This window comes from Crocodylus porosus, unplaced genomic scaffold (genome assembly GCF_001723895.1).
Source record: "Crocodylus porosus isolate Cpor-Errol unplaced genomic scaffold, CroPor_comp1, whole genome shotgun sequence".
In the NCBI taxonomy this organism is placed as follows: Eukaryota; Metazoa; Chordata; order Crocodylia; family Crocodylidae; genus Crocodylus; species Crocodylus porosus.
This window is the reverse complement of record NW_017728943.1, coordinates 1497552-1518652: the sequence shown is the minus strand read 5'-3', so window position 1 is coordinate 1518652 and position 21101 is coordinate 1497552. Positions and strand designations below refer to the sequence as shown.

General features: G+C 42.0%; 1 protein-coding gene across 1 annotated transcript; it reads left to right on the top strand.

The window, feature by feature from the left end:
- Positions 1 to 3296: 3296 nt before the first annotated feature.
- On the top strand, positions 3297 to 20163 carry ZNF652 (zinc finger protein 652). Its single transcript, XM_019548415.1, has 5 exons — positions 3297 to 4458; positions 13943 to 14090; positions 14945 to 15060; positions 16624 to 16768; positions 17173 to 20163. The coding sequence occupies exons 1-5, from the start codon at positions 3550 to 3552 to the stop codon at positions 17685 to 17687; spliced, it is 1833 nt and encodes a 610-aa protein (XP_019403960.1). The 5' UTR covers positions 3297 to 3549; the 3' UTR covers positions 17688 to 20163.
- Positions 20164 to 21101: the final 938 nt, after the last annotated feature.

Genomic DNA, 21101 nt, shown 5'->3' with positions numbered 1-21101 from the left:
CCGAATACGTTTTCTATATATAAACTAAACCTTGATGGCATGGCGCTCCCTACTGTGCCAGGTTGTGCCCATTGGGCTACAGAGATGGCTCCTGCCTGGAGCTGGTCCGACTCAGCTGCAGCCCCGTGTCCTCCACCTCCCTATGCGTGTGCCCCCCACCTCCCTATGCATTGCCTCTGCTCCCCCAGCCTCCTCCCTATCACCTCTGCCCCTCCCACCTCATTACCTTTGCCTCTGACCCTATAGACTTACCTGGCGGAAGCTGTGGGAGCTGCTCTTCATCACACTGCCTGGCTGCTACATTCATGTGTGCACATGCATGTGGCACCCTGTACGTCCCGTTCCACCCCCATCCTCAAGTAGCGTCTTGCAGTCTGGAACTCTGCTAGCCTACCAGGGGAAACCTATGTTTTTTTCCTCCTTTAAAGGAGAAAAGTCATGTTTTTCTGCAACAATGCTCATGAGTCCTGGGATCCTCCAAAAATGTATCTGTATATGAGGTGCAGGGCGGCTTGGTCTGGTTCTACCTGATGGGGGGCCACATTAATAAATCATATGCAGCAGGCTGAGAGAAAATGTGACAGAGGGATTCTGGGTGAGCTGTTTGGGGCCCCATTTTCATAGACATTAGGGCTGGAAGGGACATTGGAAGATCATTGAGTCCAGCCCCCATTTAGTGATATTTGCCAGACATTTAAGGCTGGTGAAGTAATGGGAATCATTTTGGGAAAGAAAAGTACAGCTCAGCTGTGGAAGTGAAGAGGAGGTCGAAATGTATGCAGTGTAGTGGCTCACCGAGCGGGACTGCACTCAATGGGCACTACCATATAGCTTTTTGAGATGGACTGTACTAACCTATAGGTCTGTGTGAAGTAGCTTGTATTTGCTTTAGATTCAGATTCAGCTGATTCGGGGGACAGTGATTCAATCTGGGACAGTGATTCGAATCACTGAATCAATTCGGCCGAATCTGATTCAGAGATTTGGATGCTGCCAAATCTCCAAATCACACAGGCCACATTCCCCACCCACTTTCAATAGCTTCCCTGCCCAGCCCCAGGTCCCAGCTCTTTTTTTTGCGGGGGGGGGAGCCCATACTCGCTGGCTACTGCCGGGCAGGGAGCAATTCCCCACTGCCCTGCACTGCGTGGGGGGCTCTGCCACAAGCCCCCTGACCCCTGCCCATTCTCCCAGCCCAGCCCCCCATGGCTGTCGTAGTCTCACCCACCGTGAAGCCAGGGGAAGATACCTCCATCAGCTCCCTGGTCTTGCCCACCCTGGCAGTTCCACATGGAGCGCAGAACCTCCATGTTAATTGCAGCAAGACTGGGGAGCCATTCTTACCTGGGGTGCCTAGTCTTGCCATTCAGCCAATTGGCGCTGAGAGTGAAGTGGCTGGGGATTAATACCCAAGGGCTCCACTCTTGATTCAGAGACGACAAATTAGGATTGCCTTGAGATCCTTTCAAGGGTGTCACATAACATTAGCACTTTAAGTTTACAAACATGATTCACAAGATAAACCCTCAGATTTCAAGTAAGAATCCATAGTGAACCTTCTGCTCTGTTGAGGGTTTTTCTGAGTTCTTTGCAACAGAAGAATTGCTCTGTTTTTCTGTAGTATAAAAACGAGTCAAATCTAAGAGCTGACATTTATTGCGGTTCATCTCAAGTAGCATCTTGTCAAGGGTATTTAAATGCATCCAGGTCACTGGAGCTAGAGTAGGAGAAACAAACAGCTGCTGGGAAGGAGTGTGGCTGGGTATTGCCCAGCCAGACAGTAAGCACTTGCCAAAGCCACACTAAGCTCTTGTGTGGACCTCGTCATCCTATTTCAAAGCACTTTGCAAAGGAAGCACAAAATCATCTCTCACATTGGGAAATAGGCAGAGAGACTTTCCAACACCACAAGACAAGCTAGCAGCAGAACTGGGGCCGGCACTTGACTCTCCTGACTGACAGATCAGAACATGAGCTTAAATGACACTTTTTCTTGCCTGTTTAGTTAGTCCCTTTTATGATGTGAAAAATATCAAGGATGGCATAATGGCATGGAGACTTCTTTTGTTCCTTCCAGGCCACAGCTGAGGCACATGGGTGGAGGTTTGCCCTGTGTCTGTCTATGGTATACCTACTGTGTGGATAAATTCAGGATTTCATTCTTTAGGGCACCTTTAACCAGCCCTGAATCAACCAGAGAAAAAGCATTGTTTCTTCCTGAGTCTCCCTACTCCTTTCACAGCCCTCTTCTCCATCTCTGAGCTAGATGCCCTCCCTGGCAGACTCCCCCTGCCCTCGTTCCCCGCCATAGCAATAGATTCCTGGTTCCTATTCATCCCTCTAGTGGCAAGTCACAGTTGTGCAGGTCTGAGATGTCATTAAGACTTAACCTGTGACTGCTCTGAAACGGTTCTGACTTTGACAGCATATAACGTTCCACAGATTTGAAAATACTTTAAAGGTAACCTGTAACAGCGCCCTAAATTGTTCCATAGACCTTTTCTTGCTGCCTGTCAGTGTTTTATAGACTAGCACATGCACAGCATTTTTCACATGAAGTTTTTTTTTTAATTTTGTTGTTGTAATTCTTTGTAATCCTGTAAAATTACCTCCTAATTGATGAAGGAAAAATGGGTTTGTTAAATTACTGCAAACTTCGAATTAACAGAAATATTAAGTCCCCCTGCCTGACTAAATATTGCTGGAAAATTCATGTGGGTGTAATTTGAGGGTTATTGCAAGACTTCTAAGTCCTTAAGTAGGTGCTGAATCTGTAACGAAGCTCTTGCTATAAAATTCACTTCCCTTTTAAATTCATTGAGCTTAAATGTGCAACGTGAGCCATAATCTTAATAGTACCCTATTTATGCATTGGCTTTTAGGAAAGGAAGTAAATAACTCCAGTTTATAATGTAAAAAAAAGAAAAGGTAAAGAAATATGTATTTTGGGGTCTTAGAAGGGATGCCACTAGACATTATAAACAAAAGCAGCACACAATCTGTTCACTTCACATTGCTTTTCATCCAGATATTCCTATTTAAGATATAGTTCTGATTGTGTCCTAGCTTTACATCTTTGGGTCTATGTAGTCTCCCACATGTCTTGAGATCTGCACGAGCCAGTAATCAGATTAAGATTTTCTTTTTAACTGTCAATATGAGTAGATCACTAAGCCCAGTAATAAAGAACTTGTATTGCAGATCCTGAATTCTGCCTAAATTTATAATTTGGAAGTAAACTAGTAATCTGGGGATAAATGTCCTCAATCATCTTTAAAATGCTGATTTAATTTTTTTCTGCTCTTTGCAGATAAAATGTCTGGAGGTTCATTGACGACTTTCTTCAGAAGAATAATTACTACAGCTCTGATCTTGCCATAACACCAGAATTCCATGACCTATGCTTCCGTGCTAAACATCAGGAAAGAATCATACTTTGGCCATTCTGTGTAGGTGGAACAGGCCTCATTGCTGAAAGCCCATCCTGTTTTAAAGCTGCTTATTTGGTTTTCTAGGATCAAAGGTGCTCAATGAATCGGAGCCCCCCCAATGAGTCAGACAACCAATTCTTGCCAACAGCTGGTTGAAAACTCTGCCGTGCATGTAGCAGGAATGGCGCAAGAGGATAGCCATCGCAGTCAGGTGCCACCCACTTTTTATCATGGTGCCAGCCAGGAACTTGATCTGTCCACCAAAGTATACAAAAGGGAGTCAGGAAGTCCTTACTCTGTGTTGGTGGATACCAAAATGAGTAAACCACATCTCCATGAAAGAGAGGAACAGCCATATTTCAGGGAGAACAGATCAGTAGGAGAGGTCCGGGCTGTGAAAGAAGATAGAGAAAACTCTGACGACTCTGAGGAGGAAGAGGAGGAAGAAGATGAAGTGACTTACAAAAGGGAGCAGATTATAGTAGAGGTAAACCTTAACAACCAAACATTAAATGTATCAAAAGGGGAGAAGGGTGTCCCCTCCCAATCCAAAGAGACTGCTGTTCTTAAGACCAGCAGTGAGGAAGAGGAGGGTGACAGTGGGGAAGAGGCTACTGAAGACAGTAATGATGATGAGGAAAATGAGAGGCAGAAGAAAAAAGAGAAAAGAGTGGAGAAAGTTAGTGTTGCACAAAGGAGAACAAGGAGAGCTGCTTCTGCTGCAGCAGCCACAACTTCCCTATCGCCCAGAACTACAAGGGGCCGTAGAAAGAGTGTGGAGCCCCCCAAACGTAAGAAGAAAGCTGCAAAGGAGCCCAAGGCACCTGTGCAGAAATCAAAGTGTGAAGAAAAGGAGACTTTGACCTGTGAGAAGTGCCCCAGGGTGTTTAACACACGCTGGTACCTGGAGAAGCACATGAACGTCACTCACAGGCGCATGCAGATCTGCGACAAATGTGGGAAGAAATTTGTTCTAGAAAGTGAGCTGTCCCTTCACCAGCAAACAGACTGTGAAAAAAACATTCAGGTAGGTTTGCACACCTGCTTGCCAGATTTCCATACCTTCTGTTGTGCCCTGGATACAGCTAGTGGACACCTCAGAGGGGGAAATCTTTTTATAGAGACCAGGTCCTAACTGAGACCTGCCTCTACCTTAACACTTTTTTGTGTCTGCCAAAGGAAACAAATCGTAGGGTTAGAGGGTGCCTGTTCTCTATTGTAGCAGAGTTATTCTTGTAATTAACTACACTACACAGAAAATGCACAGTTGCTTTTTAACATGTCAGATACAAGAGTAAATGAGTTAAAAATGTGCAGCACCCCTGAAAAAATAGAAACTGATTTTTTTCAGAGGGGTTGAGCACCTGCAGTTTCACTAGCTTGAAAACCAGTCACACAAATTATAAAGGTAAGATTTCAGGAAAGAACAAAATTTTGACTTGTGGGTGGGGGCACGGGAACCAACAGTGTGAAGAATGTTGACTGAGGCAAACTAGTGACTTGAAAAAAAACGTGTACCTTCAAGATGTGAAAAGTGTTAGTTTAAAAAAAAAAGCTTCACTTTCTGACATTTTAAGTATTCATTACATGTGTATGATTTACAATGGTGTCTTTATACACATAAGTATGTGGAAGCTCAGCTGATGATAAATACAGGAAGTAAAGCTGTTCATAACTTGCTCACATCTATAGTGCAAAATCTAAATAATAGAATAATCATCCTTTTGAATTTATGAAAGAGATCCCTCTCCACACTATTTATTATGCACACTAATAGAATTCTTTGCTCCAAAAGAGCCATTTTGAAATACAAATTATGAGAAAAGAAAATTGAGTTTGTGATTTGCACTCTACTCATAACAATATATGTTCTCACATAACTAGGGGCATTTCTATTTGATCTGGTGACTTGATCTTGCTTTGTTGCCTTGTTGAAGTAAACTTAATACAGCGCTGCTGCCTAGTGGCAAAATAAACCTATTGCCTAGAATAAAGACCTTGAATTCAGTTTTTATGTAGTTGAAACATTAAAAGACAGTAGACCAAGTAAGTTAGTCCTCCTGTCTAATGAGTTGTCTCCAAATGTCAGTTTTCACTTTTAATTTTTTGAGGGTATGTGGGGGAGGGTATGTTGAAATGTGACAAGTCAAATGGAAGACTAAAGGATCTTGAAAATAGCATTAGTCAAGGAATTTGGGTCTAAAATGTATCTTAACTTTTAGTACAGCACCCAGTAATGTTTTTACCTTTGCTAAGAATTTGCTTGTGTAGTCTTTAAATTGCTTTCTCTTTTTATTTTAAATTGGGGTTCTGGATTTTTCACTAGCATGTAGGTTACACTGTTGCAAAAGGACAAGGTTGCATTTACTTTATTTATGGTTCTTCCTACATTTTAAACATTTTCTGCTGTCTATTTAGTAGAGGCACATTACAAGGTATGCTTATGACTGCATTGTGTTGCCTTAAATTTCTGCTCATAGCAAAGAGATAAAAGGAAAAAATTAATATGGGTACTTTGCAGTTAGGTCCCTAATATTCCCTCCGTGGCTCTGTGTTTAACCTCCCCCCCTCCCTGCCCCTTGGGGCTTTGAAGAGTAACCAAGAGTATTGTATACAAAGCGGCAAGACACAGGTGGGATTGCTGATGTATAGCAGGTCCATGCAAAAACAGTGCCCTCTGAAGTAAAAGTTGCAGCAAATACGGTTGGTTCATTCTTAATTTGGCAACTGGCTGAGAATTTTTAAACAGGTTGCAGATCAGCTAGGTATGAATGATCTGGTTTCTGCTGTGCTGTCTGTTCATCAGTAGATCTCAAAACATTTTACAAAGGAGGTTGGTTTGGCTGTCTACACTAAATAATAGTCGGGTAGTGCTGTACTCAAATGCTTCAAACTTTTTTTGTATAAACTACATCTGAACCAGAGTAGCATAGTTGACCTAGTGTTGAGAGGCAGAGCTTTATCGGTACATGTGCACTACCACAGTTGATTGGTTACATTGCTTCTGGTTGGGATGAAGTGTTTGTGAATCATATCAGGGCAGCACTGCCTCACTGCTTGGCATGGTGATTGAGTGGTGTAGACCAGCATTTCTCAACCTGTGAGTCGCAACCCAAAAATGGGTCACAATAATATATAAAAGGGTCGTGAGCAAACTTTAAAAAGAGATTCTCCTTTAAGGGAGAAAAATGTGGGAAACCATGGGTTTTTCCTTGCAGGCTGGCAGAGTTCCAGCCTGCAAGGGGCTGTCTGGGGGGCTCCCATGCCTGCCCCACACATACCCCTTCCACACACAGGGGGTTTGGCGGTGGAGAGCAGCAGGTCGGCAGTGAGGGGCACTGGGTTAGGACTGGCTATCAATGTTTACAAACGGGTCCTGATACAAAAAGGTTCAGAAGCACTGATGTAGATGACATAGCAAAGGGACTTGTCTGCTGAGTGATAGTGGACCAGTGACAGAGTGGGGAATAGAAACCAGTTTTATTGAGTTCCAGCCCCATGTTTTATCTCATAAACCAGACTGGGCTTTAAAAATTGAGCTAACAGCAGGTTAGGCCATTTGACTCCACAAATTTCAGAATAGTTTTCCTTAAGACCTTGTCTGTTCCTTGGAGCAGCCATAATTCAGCCACCGGTGACTGACATTTGGTGTATCTGCGTCAGAGCTTTTAAATATAGACAAAGCAAATCTGGATTTTCCCAGTTACAAGCAGAATGACCTCAATTGCTTCCAACCCCTTCTTATTCCTGTCTACATGCAAGGGATGGGCTAGGTACGTAATACCTAGTTTCTGGCTGTTGATGACTGAAATGGGGCCATTGCCAACGGTAGAGAGGAGGCTTTAAGAATGGATATGAAGTCACTCCTGGAGCCAGAAGTGCTGGGAAAAGGTTTGACTATGAAGCTATAACTAAGCAGGCCATGAGAATAGCCAGACATTGAGAAGCTATCTTGTTAGGTGCTTGGATAAAGCTTTGTATGTACCTGATAGCATAGGAAAAAATCAACCAGTCCTACTGATAACTCATCTGCATCTGGTATCAAGCTGCCAAGTAAACCTGCTTCTCAGTAGGTATAAATGACTTTGTAATAAAAACCTCTAGAAACCACTGGAACTTTGGCTCCAGTAAGAGCACTTTACAGAGGGTGGACTGCAAAGCACTCTTACTGAGGATGGAGCTATACTGCCAGAGTAATATTTGTTTTATCAGTCTCTCTCCTCCCCTGATCAAAAAAAAAAAGCTTTACCTATAAAGTCTCATATTTCTTTTTAGTATAATTATGTCTCTACCCTTTGTTTTTCCCAGCATAGCTGTCAGAATTACAGTTTCTTACATTCCTCATAGACTGCTTCTGGCACAGATAGATCAATTATAGCCATGTCCTATTAATGAGTAGTGCCACATGCATTCAAATCACCGATAGTTTCAGTATGCTGTTTTTTCTTAAAATTCTCCAAAGTAAACGATGGCTCTCCAAATTCAGTGCAGCCAGGAGCTGCAGGTGGAACCAGTGTGTGGCCCCTTGGGTACACACTGTATGGGCCACACAGATTGCTCCCTGCCCCTTCGTGCAGATTGTGCCAGCAGCTCAGTCCCCTGTGTGGGCTCTGCCCTGCTCCCCCACAGTGTGGCCTTTGCCAGCAGCATACACCCCTTCCCTCTGCCACACAAGTAGCACAGGGCCCTCTACTGCCACACAGTAGAGGAAGAGGACACTGCTGGGGCCCATGGGCCCTGGCCTAAGAGAATAGAGTCTTCTGTGATTTTTTTTCATATAATAAATCAGAAAGAAAAATGAGAAATTACTGTGCATCTATATAAAAGTAAGGCATTGGTAGCATCACTTAGCACTTGTGGAATCTTGAGAGAATGATAAATGGTTTAGATGCTGGCATAAATGTGAAACTCATTGCCCTTGAAAAAGAATTGCATGCATTTGTATATAAAATATAAAAAAAAAAACCCTAAAGGTTTTGCTGCATTCGCCTGTCTGTCAGCTAATTAGAAAAATTCTTGTAATTTCAGTGAATTATTTCAAGACCTCTTGATATAGCAGAGACTATTTAACTATACATCGAAAGGGTGTGGCTGTTATTAAAGTAGCTTGGTTAATAGAAGCTGACCTTTTAAAATTGTCATCAGGAATTTATAAATGGAATTAACATATGGTATATAAAGGACATCTGGAAGTGCAGGTCAAAACTGCATGTACAGATGCTTACCACTTGGGAAAGGGGTCATTAGTCCAGAAAGTTAGTCTTTTGACCACTGTTGTTAATATGTTTGTATTGAACATAATGGGGTAGAAACCAAAATTACACTTGGAAGAGTGACCAAGCCATTTAAGAGCTTACATCTAATTGAAAATCAAATCCAAAGTGCTCAAGTCACCTTTGAAAATAAAGTGTAAGCTGCCATGTTACTTGGGTTGTTATGAAAATTTTATTTCTGTAGCCATTTTAAAGTTAGCACAGTATGGTTGTTTGCTTCCATATAATGTGATGGTTGTGGTCCTTATAAACTCTAGAACTGGGTCTCTGTGTGTAATGCTATTAATACAGCTACATCGATAGCTGTGTCTTGTGTTCCATAATCTAAGACTTTGCAACAACAGAGGTAAGCCACTTTTTTTAAAACAAAGATAGCATGGAAGTGAGCCAAACAAAGCCTTTTCTAAGATAACAATAAAGTTGCAATAGTGTCACATATCTATATAGATACAATTTATAATAGTGCAGTGACACATCTTGCCCTCTAATTAATTAATTTATTTATTTATTTATTTATTAGTTGTATTACTGCAGTACCTAGGAGTTTAGTTATGGACCAGGGTCTTGTTGTAGAAATACCACAAATACCACAGAATGATCCCTACACATGGGGATCTTGGTAGGGTAGGCCGTAGGGCTGTGCGAAGCTTTGGTCCCTGATTCAATTCAGCAGAGATTTGGCCCAGTTCGGTGGATGAATCTCCAAACAGAATCAAATCAGAGGACCCTTTAATCTCTCCGAATCGATTCAGAGATTCGGACATAGACGCAGCTTTGAATGTTTTTTCTACATGCCTTTAGGTGGCAGATGGCTCGTGAATTCTGCGATGCTGGGACACATGAGTGTCCCACAGAAGTGTGGGGGGCTCCCCAGCGCACCTGGCAGCAGACCTGGAAGTAGACCAGAAGCGCTTCTGGCCGGCTTCTGGGTCCACCGGGGAGTTTGCCAGGGGGCCCTCTATACCTCCCTTGGCTTGATGACTGGTGCCTCCTGGGTCTGGGGGGAGCACCTGGGGTCCCCCCATGGCCAATCGCCAAGCCAGATGAGCACTGGGAAGCCCCCACATGCTCCCCAATGGACCCAGAAGTGGACCAGAAGTACTTGGCTGCTGGGACAATGGAAAGAAATATAAACAGCAATGTGTCTAAAACACAGAAGGGGCTGATAATAGCAAAGGGTAAATTAATTATTCAAACTGATTTAGCAAATGGATTTAAATGTGCAGAGGCAACCTGGTCTATTGTAAGAAACAGCTGGCTGTAAGCCAATCTCCAGCCTTTCACTCACTTGCTAAGAGATGTTCAGCAAGTTACTTACTTTCCTTGTGTCTCAACTTTATTAGTAGTAAATGAGGAACTGTCTCATAGAGGTGTTGTTTGGTTAATGATGCACAGCTGTAAAGATAAGCACTGCAGCCTAGGTGCTGAATAACAAGTTCAGCCTGACCTGATAATATCTCCAAGACAGACAGACATATGATTTGAGACCCAGTCTACAAGAAGTCAAGTAGATTGTAAGATGGAAGATATCATCTCCAATTGGAGCAGAAGGAAGCAAGTGGATTCCGTGTCTTGCCAGATCGGTTTCTGACTTGAGCGTCTTACTGTTTCAGTTGCAGCTGTCTGAGGCTGAAGCGCTAGGTTTTCCCTGTAAAAATTTTCAAGGCAACTATGCTTTGTGAATTTTAAAATTTCCAACATGTTTCAAAGCAGTGATCACACTTTAACTTTTTAAAAATAGAATTTGACCAGCGAAGGCAGTGATAATATGTTGGCAGTATACATTGGGGTAATGTATGCATCAGACCTTGTCCAGAAGAAGCTTTTTGTGGATTCACTACCTAAGTAGCAGTTGGACTGATAAACTATAAAGACCACTGTTAGTAAAAACCTAAGATTGGTCTGCATGATGTATTATAGCAATTTAGAAGTGCCACTGTCTCCTCCGTAAATTTTTTCACTTAATATTGTTACAAAATTTTGTATGGTCTTATTAAACCAGCTTAATTTTGACTGTATAAGCTAGATTGCTTAGGGTTGGTCATTCATTGAAATGCTGGGCTTACATTTCTCAATTTTTTTTTTTTTTATGAAGTCAAATGATTCCTCACCACCTTTTAACATTGTTTTGTTCTCAATTTCCTCCCCACTATCCCTCCACCTGAATGGACTTTAAGTTATTTCTGACATGTCTGCAAGTAGGTACTTGGAAAAGAGAATGACCTTCTTGGTTGCATGTGTTTGTGTGATGTACCAGATCTTTCTATTCCAAGTGCAGCACTTTCTACTTGTCTTTATTGAACTTAATTTGATTCATTTTGAGCCATTTCCCCAGTTTATCAAGGTCAACCTGATTCCTAATTCAATCTTCCAATATTTCTGCAACTCTACACAGCTTAATTTAATCTGTAAATTTGTTAATTGTCCCATCCTCTAAATCAGGTCTCACCAACTCCTGAGTGGTCGCACACTTGATGGATCACCCTCTCACCCTCTTTGCCATGCAGGCCCCATGAGCTGCTCCACCCCCAGGATGGGGCCAGGAAACAGAAGCTGAAGAAAGAAGAGAGAATACAGAGATCCTGGTGACGAGTGGCAGCAGGAGCAATGGAAGGATCGATGCATCAGTGAGAGCTCACAGGCCATCAGTTAACTCACTGTGGGCTGCACACAGCCAAAATTGCCATTTGGACCGCCCTGCTTCAAATCTTTCAATGTAGTAAACAGAACTAGACTCAGAACATGTCCCTCTGAGCCCCACTTAGGATCTCCTACCAAATGGACAGGAAACAATTGAGGCTACTGTTGTTTGAGTGTGATAATCCAACCAGTTATATATCCCCTTGCTGTAGTTCAATCTAGATCAGTATTTTCTTAGCTTACTAATGAGACTGTTATGGGAAACAATGTCAGAAGCCTTGCTAAAGTTAAGATAAATTGCATCTGCTCTCTCTCCACCCATGAAGCCCATCACCTTGTAGAAGAAATAAGAGCATGACTTGCTCTTGCTGAATCCATGTTGACTGTTCTTGATCACATTGTTATCATTTGGGTCAGTGATGCCCAATGTTTTTGGGCTGCAGGCTGTATGAATGGGGTGGGAATGGTCCATGAGCCAGGTCAGGTGCATGGGATTGGTCTGTGGGCTGACCCATTGCATGGCCCCAGTCTCACATGTAGGATTGGTCATGCTGCTACAGCTTCCAGAAACACAGCAATTAATGCAGCAACCACCACACCACTGCTGACAAATTTCTGGCTCCTTGGGGCACCTGGAAGCTAGATGACACAGCTCCATGGGCTGGATCTGGCCCATGGGTTGGGAATCGAGCACCTCTGGTCTAGATGCTTAGAAATAGATTCCTTGATGACGTCCATCTTTCTGGGTTTTGAGGTTGCGCTAACCAGTCTGTCATTCCCCAGTTCTTCCGTCTTCCTTTTTTAAAGAAGGGTACTGTCTTGCAGAATATAGTGCACTATCTTTGCCAAATTGTTTTAATCTTTCTTGAATATTAGTAGTATAGTACTGTCCAGTTTGAAAAACGCAGTACAGAAGTTAATTGTTCTTCAGCACTCCTGCAGTAATATCCCCATTTTGTTCAGGAAAAATACGAGGCAAGGAATCTGAATTGCTTTAAGAAAGAAGTTAGTAAGTTTTATGGAAAGGGTAGTACAATAGGAAGTTCTTGGTTCAGCAGTCTGTGCATAGTATTTGGATTCGAGTATTTGTGGTCCATTCTGGGGTACCAAGAGAACTCTTTCACTGTGTGACAAGTGCTTGGTAACCCCGTGCTTCATGGCTTTCTCTGGTTGTCTGCATGAGCAGAAAAGATTTTTTTCCCCCCTCATGAGCATTTTATTAGTTTCTAGGGATTTTGTTTGTTTGCTCCCCTTCCATCACCCCCCTTCCTCTGAACTACTGGACATAGGCAATGGCTAAATTATGAGTTTTGACTAAGGGTATGCTCATGCTCCTGCCAGTCCTAAGAAACCTCCCAGGTATCTGGCTAGAGAGTCTTGGTCTTCTCATCATCAGACCGACTGACAAATTTGAGATCAGGAAGGAATATTTCCCCCAGGTCTGAGAGATGAGGGCTGTGGAGGCTTTTGCCCTTCTTCTGTAGCACATGGCGTGGTCTACTTCCTGTGATCTTCTGAACGTATAGTTAGCAATTTTTTCCCGCTTCAGTGGCAGAGCATTGGCAGTGTTTAATTTCTCTTGCTTTTTACCTGTGGCATGTGGTAGCATGTTCCTTGTGCTTCTGGTTTTGTGCATGGTGGTTGTGGTGTGCCAGTGTTCAAAGTGTACAATTTTTAGGTGTCTTTAGGTAAATGGATGCCTACAAATGCAGAAAACTAGACCTCATGTTGCAAGAGGACTGTTTCAGCCCTGTGTTTCCATGTTCTTAAGTGTCTTGCCAAATGTCATAAAGTGTCATTTTACAAACCAGAATTAGGACTTGTGCTTCTCTGGCATCTAGCTGTCTTTCTTAATATGTGAAAATAAGTCTATGCTAACTTACCCACCCTATAATACCACCAAAGAATTGACAGCCTCTGCTTAATGTAAATTAAAGATAAGAATAGCAGCATCTGGGAGTGTATTGGATCAGTAGTGAGGGACCTGCATGTTACCTTCTAATCTTACAATTTCCAGGAACCCAGAGTTCAAGAGGCACAGAAGTCTGACCATGCATTGCTATCTTTTGGGTCCTGGTGCTGGAATGAGCTGTCTGGTATTGAGACACTGCTTCCTTTTCAGTCCTGAGCCATCCAAGATATTTGCAAAGCCTGAAGTTTTTTAGCTCTATTATTGAAAGACCCTGATGTGGTCAGACTAAAACTTTGCTTCTGATACTAGAGTGTGAGTTGAGACTCTGATCCAGCATGAGCTGTTCTTGTAAATCCCATTGGGTTTTGTAAACAATTAGTGTAGTAACTGCACTGCTCTTGAGACTTCAGCAGATGGCACCAAACTGCAAATATATTAACTCTTTTTCTTTCACCCATTCTACTTTGATGTGTAGTCCTAGTAAATATCTACATTTACCAAATTCATAGAGTAGTAAATATGGACTGATATACAAACTGATGTAGTATGTACTGTGACGCTGACTGCCTTCTTGTTTGAGGGGTCATTCTTTCTTGTGCAAGCAGATATGAGCCTGATCTCCTGAAACTCACAGCTTTGAATCTTTTTCTGAATTGAACTTCCTTATTTTTGTCCCTTTCATTCAGTGCGTTTCCTGTAATAAATCATTCAAGAAGCTCTGGTCCCTCCATGAACATATCAAGATTGTCCACGGATATGCAGAAAAAAAATTCTCCTGTGAGATTTGTGAAAAGAAGTTCTACACCATGGCCCATGTGCGAAAGCACATGGTTGGTGAGTTCTTGCTGTTTTATGTTTATTCAGACTTCCACCTTGTCTTCCTGGTTCGTACATCTTAATCACTGTTTTTAATAAACAGCATATAACACAGGTAACCCAGTGGCCTTAGCACAGGGATCGGCAAAGTCCAGCCTGCAGGCCGGATCTGGCTAGCAGTGGACTCCATTTCTCAGCAGCCCCTACCTGCGTGGCTGGGGCCAGTTTCCATGGAGATGAGCTGCAGCAGTGCTGGCAGGGTCGGGGGCTGCTCCAGGGCTGGGCTGGGGTCTTGCGGTGGTGACAGCGTGGTCCAGAGCCAGGGCAGAGCCACAATCTGCAGCATGCTCCAGGCAGTGGATCATGGCTCTGCCCCAGCTCCTTGCAGAGGTGACAGGATGGTCCGGAGCCAAGGCAGAGCCACTATCCACTGCCTCCACATCCTTGCCTGGAGCACGCAGGCTGCAGATCACGGCTCTGGCTCTGGACCACGCTGTTACTGCTGCAAGATCCCAGCCCAGCCCTGGAGCAACTCTCTGCCCTGCCAGCGCTGCTGGGGCCAGTCTCCATGGAAACCCTGGTCACTGTGCTATCACAGCATGGCTGCTGCTGGGGTCTCTATGAAAACCAGCCACAGGCAGGGGCTGCTGGGAAATGTGTCCGTCTGTTGGCTGGATCTGCCATTTTGCCCACCCCTGCCTTAGCATGATCAAGGATAGAGAGAAAAAACTAAAAGGGTACATTCGTAATACTGGGAACACTAGATAATATTCACCACTAAAGAATCAGTCTTTCTAGGATTCAAGATTGAGTGAAGTAATGTAGCGTGTAGCATTCTTAATAACTTTTTCTTGTATGAAATTGTTTTGCAGCACATACAAAGGACATGCCATTTACATGTGAAACCTGTGGAAAATCATTTAAACGCAGTATGTCACTTAAAGTGCATTCGTTACAACATTCTGGAGAGAAACCTTTCAGATGTGAGGTGAGGCTGCCATTTTAATGAAAGGTTTTGATGTGGTAAAAGGCTTGTGCAACAAAGTATCACCACCAGTTTAGAGAGACAAATGGATATGGAAGTGTTTGAGGTGTGAATGTGGTGTAGTTCCATCAAGGCTTGAAACTAAGGCACACTGTGGAGAGCAGAGCATGAGTACTCACAGCAGTAATGCATAACTGAAATGTTGGGTTAGTGTTACTTCTGCCTGTTCCTCCTGTCAGGTTTTGAAGCACCCTTGATAGAAAGAATCGAGTCCCAGCCTCTACCACTGCCAACAGCAAAGTAACATTTAATCTCACTTATTTTACTGTTGTCTGAAACAAATATAAGCTGGAACAGTGAAAATAACCACAGACTACTTACTGTATGAGGTTGCTTCCAGAGAAAGCTATGGAAGCAAAGAAAAGTTATTATTCTGAACGCTTTGAGGGGGAAAAGCAAGAAGCTCTCAGTTTGTCTTGAAGCCAGGAATAAATGGGAGTGAGAGGAGGTGTTTTAGACGTCTTATCCAGATATTTTGTTTTATACCTTAGGAGCAATTAAAGAAAAAACAAAGCTTGCTATTACTTCCAGCACTAGGTGTGAGGGTAAGGAGGGAGAGAGTGAAACAGATGACCTTCTTCCCTGCCCCCCACCTCTCCCCATGATTTGGAGAGGATGAAAATCGAAATATATCAGACACCTGCAGGCCAAACCACAAATAGACTTGGAAGAATGCAGACGGTGCTCTTGGAAAAACCCATTGTCTCTTCCCTCTAGCAGCACAGGGAATATACTAGACCAGTGTGCTCTATCTCTGGCCCACAAAACATGTAATCTGGTTCATGGGTCCCCCCCATGGATCTGGAAATTTGGTGACAGCGGAGCATTAATTGTCACTCCCCGCTGCCAAATTTCCAGACCTGTGGGGAGCCCTGCAGGCTGGATGCCATGGTTCTGCCCACTAGATCTGCCAGTGTGCAGTCAGATTGGACCAACTCTGCAATGCGGACCCAGTGCCACTCATTCAGCCTGTGAGTCTAGAAGGTTGAGCACTGCTGTAGTACACACTCACATGAGGTAACCTGTTAGGAGTGGAGTAGAGAGATCTTATATATTAACTTTAAGCCCTAACTTCATAACTATTTTTACAGTCGTCCCTTCTGAATACACAAGGTAGTGCTCTAAGCAGGGATCCCCTGAGAGTTGTGTGTGATGTATATATAAGAGTGAGAGAGGCTACTATTTGCAATTAGATAGCTTAGGGCAGTCTTCTGTTGGTATAGGTTCTGTCTGCAGCAGTGATTTTGATTGCATAGCTATGTCAGTGGCAGGTTATGATCTTTTTTTCACTCTCCAAGCTGACGTGGGTATACTATCAGAGCTTTCTAGTGCAGACCCAAACTCTACTCTTCTTGTTAAATTGTCTGGACTGTTTTATTAGTTCATGAGGGTCTATGTTTTAATCTTAAAACTACTTAGGGTGCTTTTTGTATTGAATGCCTCCCATGAAACTTTTCTGCTGCTTTATCTGTGATATCTGAATGTCATGGTTACCCTCTATTGCAGAACTGTGATGAAAGGTTTCAGTACAAATACCAGCTGCGTTCCCACATGAGCATCCACATTGGGCACAAACAGTTCATGTGCCAATGGTGTGGCAAAGACTTCAACATGAAACAGTACTTTGATGAACACATGAAAACACACACTGGTAAGAACATAGCTAAGAAAAGGACAGATGCTACAAGCACACTAACATACTAGGTTTTTAATTTGTATTAATCCCAACAAATTTTGAGACCATAGCTGGTTTCTGCCTTAGTCAACAGATGAGAGGCTAATGCATTAGCTACTCTTGTCTCCCACTGCCTGTATTTCAATGTGCAAAACAGGTTGGGTATGGTTTTTTAGTTATTGTGGCTTGAAGGGAACTTACCACAAATATCTTCATACATCAAAATGCAAGAGAAAATTAAGGGCATCTATGAGAGAGCTGCAGTTGTTATGTCTTTATTTTGGTCAAAATGAACTTAGTGTTCTTCATACGATATGCAACATTCACTGCTTATAGCTGAAGTAGGCCCTAATCGACTGCTGCATGTATGTGTCTTACAGGAGAGAAGCCCTTTATCTGTGAAATCTGTGGCAAAAGCTTCACTAGCCGCCCAAACATGAAGAGACACCGCAGAACTCACACAGGAGAGAAGCCCTATCCATGTGATGTGTGTGGCCAGCGATTTCGCTTCTCCAACATGCTCAAGGCCCATAAGGAAAAGTGCTTTCGTGTCACAAGCCCTGTTAATGTGCCACCTGCTGTCCAGATTCCACTAACCACAACTTCTCCTGCTACCACAGTCCCTTCTGTAGTGAACACACCCACCACCCCAACTCCACCAATCAATCTGAACCCAGTGACCACGCTTCCTCCACGTCCTATCCCCCATCCATATTCACACCTTCACCTCCACCCTCACCCTCACCACCCACACCATCTCCCAGTTCCCCCAGTTCCTCATCTGCCCCCACCTCCTGCTCTCTTTAAGAGTGAGCCTTTAAATCATAGAGGCCAGAGTGAGGACAACTTTCTGCGACACTTGGCAGAAAAGAACAATTCAGCACAACACCACTAATATTTTTGCTTCCTGCCACCTGTTTTCCCATTTTATGCATATGGAAACATGTTCTCCTGGAAATTGCAGAGGGAGAGCTGGTGAGGATCTTTCCGTCTATCGTGCCTCCCAGCAGAACATCCTGATATTTCCATGAATCAGTTAATAAACAAGGAAGTTGAATTGGCGGTGGTCATTTGAACCAGAGGAACCAACAGGTCGAAACCCAATTTGCTTGTGTTTTACTGGGGACTTTTTTAAATTTCAAATACTCAGACTTGTGGAATTTTATAATTTCGTATCAGCTGATGAGGTATGCTTGCTTTTATATCCTGGACTTCTCCTCAAAGAGGAGATAGGCCTGGTTTCCTTTGTACTAATCGGAAAGGCTGTGAGATTTAATACAGAGCATTAATTGTATCACTGTGTATCGTAATGAGTTCTTTTCAGCTTTTGGTGCTGGCTGTGGAGTGAGCCAGCCACGTATCACAGTATAACAAGCATTATAGAGAAAGACAAAAAAATTCTTGTTTGTGTAGCTCTCCTAACGCACTCTTTATTTTACTACAGAAATTATTTTAGAGTTTTTTGTATAGACCTATTTAGTAGTCTGTTTCTAAAATGAAATGTATTTCAATAAGCAGTGTAATTTTTTCAGTGTAGCTGGACCTATGTTGTATAATAGATAAATTTTTATAATCATCAAAATGTGATTCTTAAAAGATGCATATAGCTTCTATAGTTAAAGTTATTCTTACATCCATACAACTCAAAAGGTGCTTCAGAGAAGAGAGGAATCCAAGAAATTCCTGGCAAGGCTTCCTCAGAAGTGGTCTTGATTTCAGAGCTTTCATATAATTTATTTAGTTGGGGGGCTTTTTTGTTTTGGTTTTGGTTTTGTTTTTTTAAACCTTCCCTTTCCTTTTCCACAGTCTCTTAGGTTTATGGGACAAGGATATTGAGATACCATATTCCTGCTCTGCAGATTTCACTTAGATCAGTTGGACTGAAGTGTGGAATGGGTTAGAAAGGGATACACTCCTTACAAGTGAAGAGATCCAATAGTTCATGAGTTGTGAAGTTACAGGTGAGTGAGAGATCTGACATCAGAGAGGATATAAACTATCTCAAGCCAGCCAAGCATCTTTTCTCTCTATGTAGGAGAGCCTGGTTTTCGTGGCTTTTTTTAATGGTATGATTTTAATTTTGGGATCATATCAAATGCTGCTCTTCCCAATTTTTTTTTTTTAATTCCTGAGTTGTTAGGAGAGGGAAATTATGGGAGTATCATAAATATGTTTCTGATCGGTTGGTTGTCAGATTGCGCAGACGAGAAATTTGAATGGGAAAATGGTCTTGTTAAACAAAATGCTGATAGCACTGTGTCTATGGTATGAAGCTCTATCCCATAAACATAGTATGTGTATAAAATATGGGATGATTTGTAGGGGTTCATAGTCATGGTTTTTGGCAAATTTGTTTTACAGTTATAGGATAGAAAACTTTGAATTTTAGGCATGTCACAGTTTCATAATCTTGGAAGCCACTGAGTGAATGACAATGGCAAGTTTGGTACAGGAATGGTGGGCTGGAAAGCCAAATTATTAGTTTTAACCAGTTGAGTGGCTATTATTTTTCAGCTTTGTGTTTCTCTTTAACTGAAACTGAGTATAGCAGCATTATGCAATCTAGGTAATGGTTGCCCCCTTCAGTGATGACACAGGCCCAAGGCCATGTACCTGTAAGCTTTTTTAAACAATTTCCTACTATTTTGTGCTGCTTAATAAATCGAGTACCACCCAACTCCACATCCAGAAACCCCAGCAGACAAAAGTCTAACTTGCCATTTTAGTTGTTCCTGAACTGGACTTTTGTGGCTGATACTTCTTCAGTCTTCACAGTAGTATAAACTGTGGAAATTCTTCCCAGCGTTATTTTCTCAAGGTTAATGCTATTAAGCGCATGGTATTTTGAAATACCGTGTTCTTGCTCTTTTGAAAGTAGCTCTTTTAATATTTTGAGTTTCTACAATCTGTTAGTTAATGTCATTTCATAAAAACATAAGAAGTTTTAGGAACAGAAAAAGGCAGTCTTGGCCCATCATACCTATACCTTTTTGACTGAACTTGAACCCCCAGCATTTCTGGAAAAAAAATAAAAAAAAATGTTTGTTTTTCTAAAAAAATAAATACATGTTTCTCTATAATATTTATATATACCCGATCTTAGAGGTGATAAAGCAAGTTATGAAGGTGAACTTACACTTATGATTACAACTGTTGTATTTACTGTGGCAGGTCTGCCCGGAGGTTCTATGCATTCCACACCATGTTTGCAACCTAAGTTTCTGTGGTGCCACTATTTTATGACCAGGCCTGTTATTAAATGATTTTTCAATGCTAAAAGAAATCTTAGCAAATCATTTGTATTCCAGTTTTGCAAAATGATTTTCTTCTCAATAAATTTACAGTATTAGGCTACTATTATGTGACGCATAGTAACAGCACATCTTGGGTTTCATTTGATTTTGTTACTAAGTTATATGAACTTCTACTATCCTATGGAAAGAAGCAAAATTGGCTCCCAAAATGAGCTTTCATAATCACATTCTGAATATGTTTTCATGGTGTACGACCTATAACTTTGAGAGATTCTCTTTAATCATCTGGGGACAAATTAAAAATGAATCTGATATGTTGTTCTGAAATTCCTGCATTATTGTGCCATAAAAACACAGGCCAGAGTAACAGAAAAGTCTGAGTGGTACACAAATCAGGAAATTCAAAGGAGAGATTTGCCATGGCTACTTGATTATGCCTAAAATAGCTTGATGATTTTATATTAGTATGAATCTTCTTTCACAGGGTTCACACAACACTGGGGAATATGGTAAAACACTTGTCTAATAGTTGCCAATATATGTGGAGAAACTAAGCATAAATGTATGTATTAGCTTTAATGCATGAGTGTCCTTTAGTTTTCTAAAGAGTTTCCTGGGGTATACTAACAGTTATTGTTACTGATACTGTAATAGGCCTTTTAGGCACTTTTACGGTGACAGAAAAATACTAAATTTTAAGAGTTTCAGCCCAGAGGAAATACAGGTGGCAGTCCAGGAATGGAAGTTATTTGCATTAATAAAATCTGTTTTGAGTTACAAAAGTATAAAGCAAAACTTGTAAATTTGGTTTGCTGAGGAACTTTCTCTTGAATTGTAGATCGGTAACTTGTTTTCAAATTTCTAAGGATTTAGCAAATGTGGGCTGTGTGTGTTTGCTTTTTTATTTGAAACAAGGCCACTTATTTTTACATTGTCATTTAAAATAAGCATAGTTGTAGTTGAGCCTTCCAAGGAGCAGTTTCTCAGGTGTTGTAAATCATCATAGCTCCATTCAAGCAACTGGAGCAAAGACAATTTACATCAGCTAAACATTT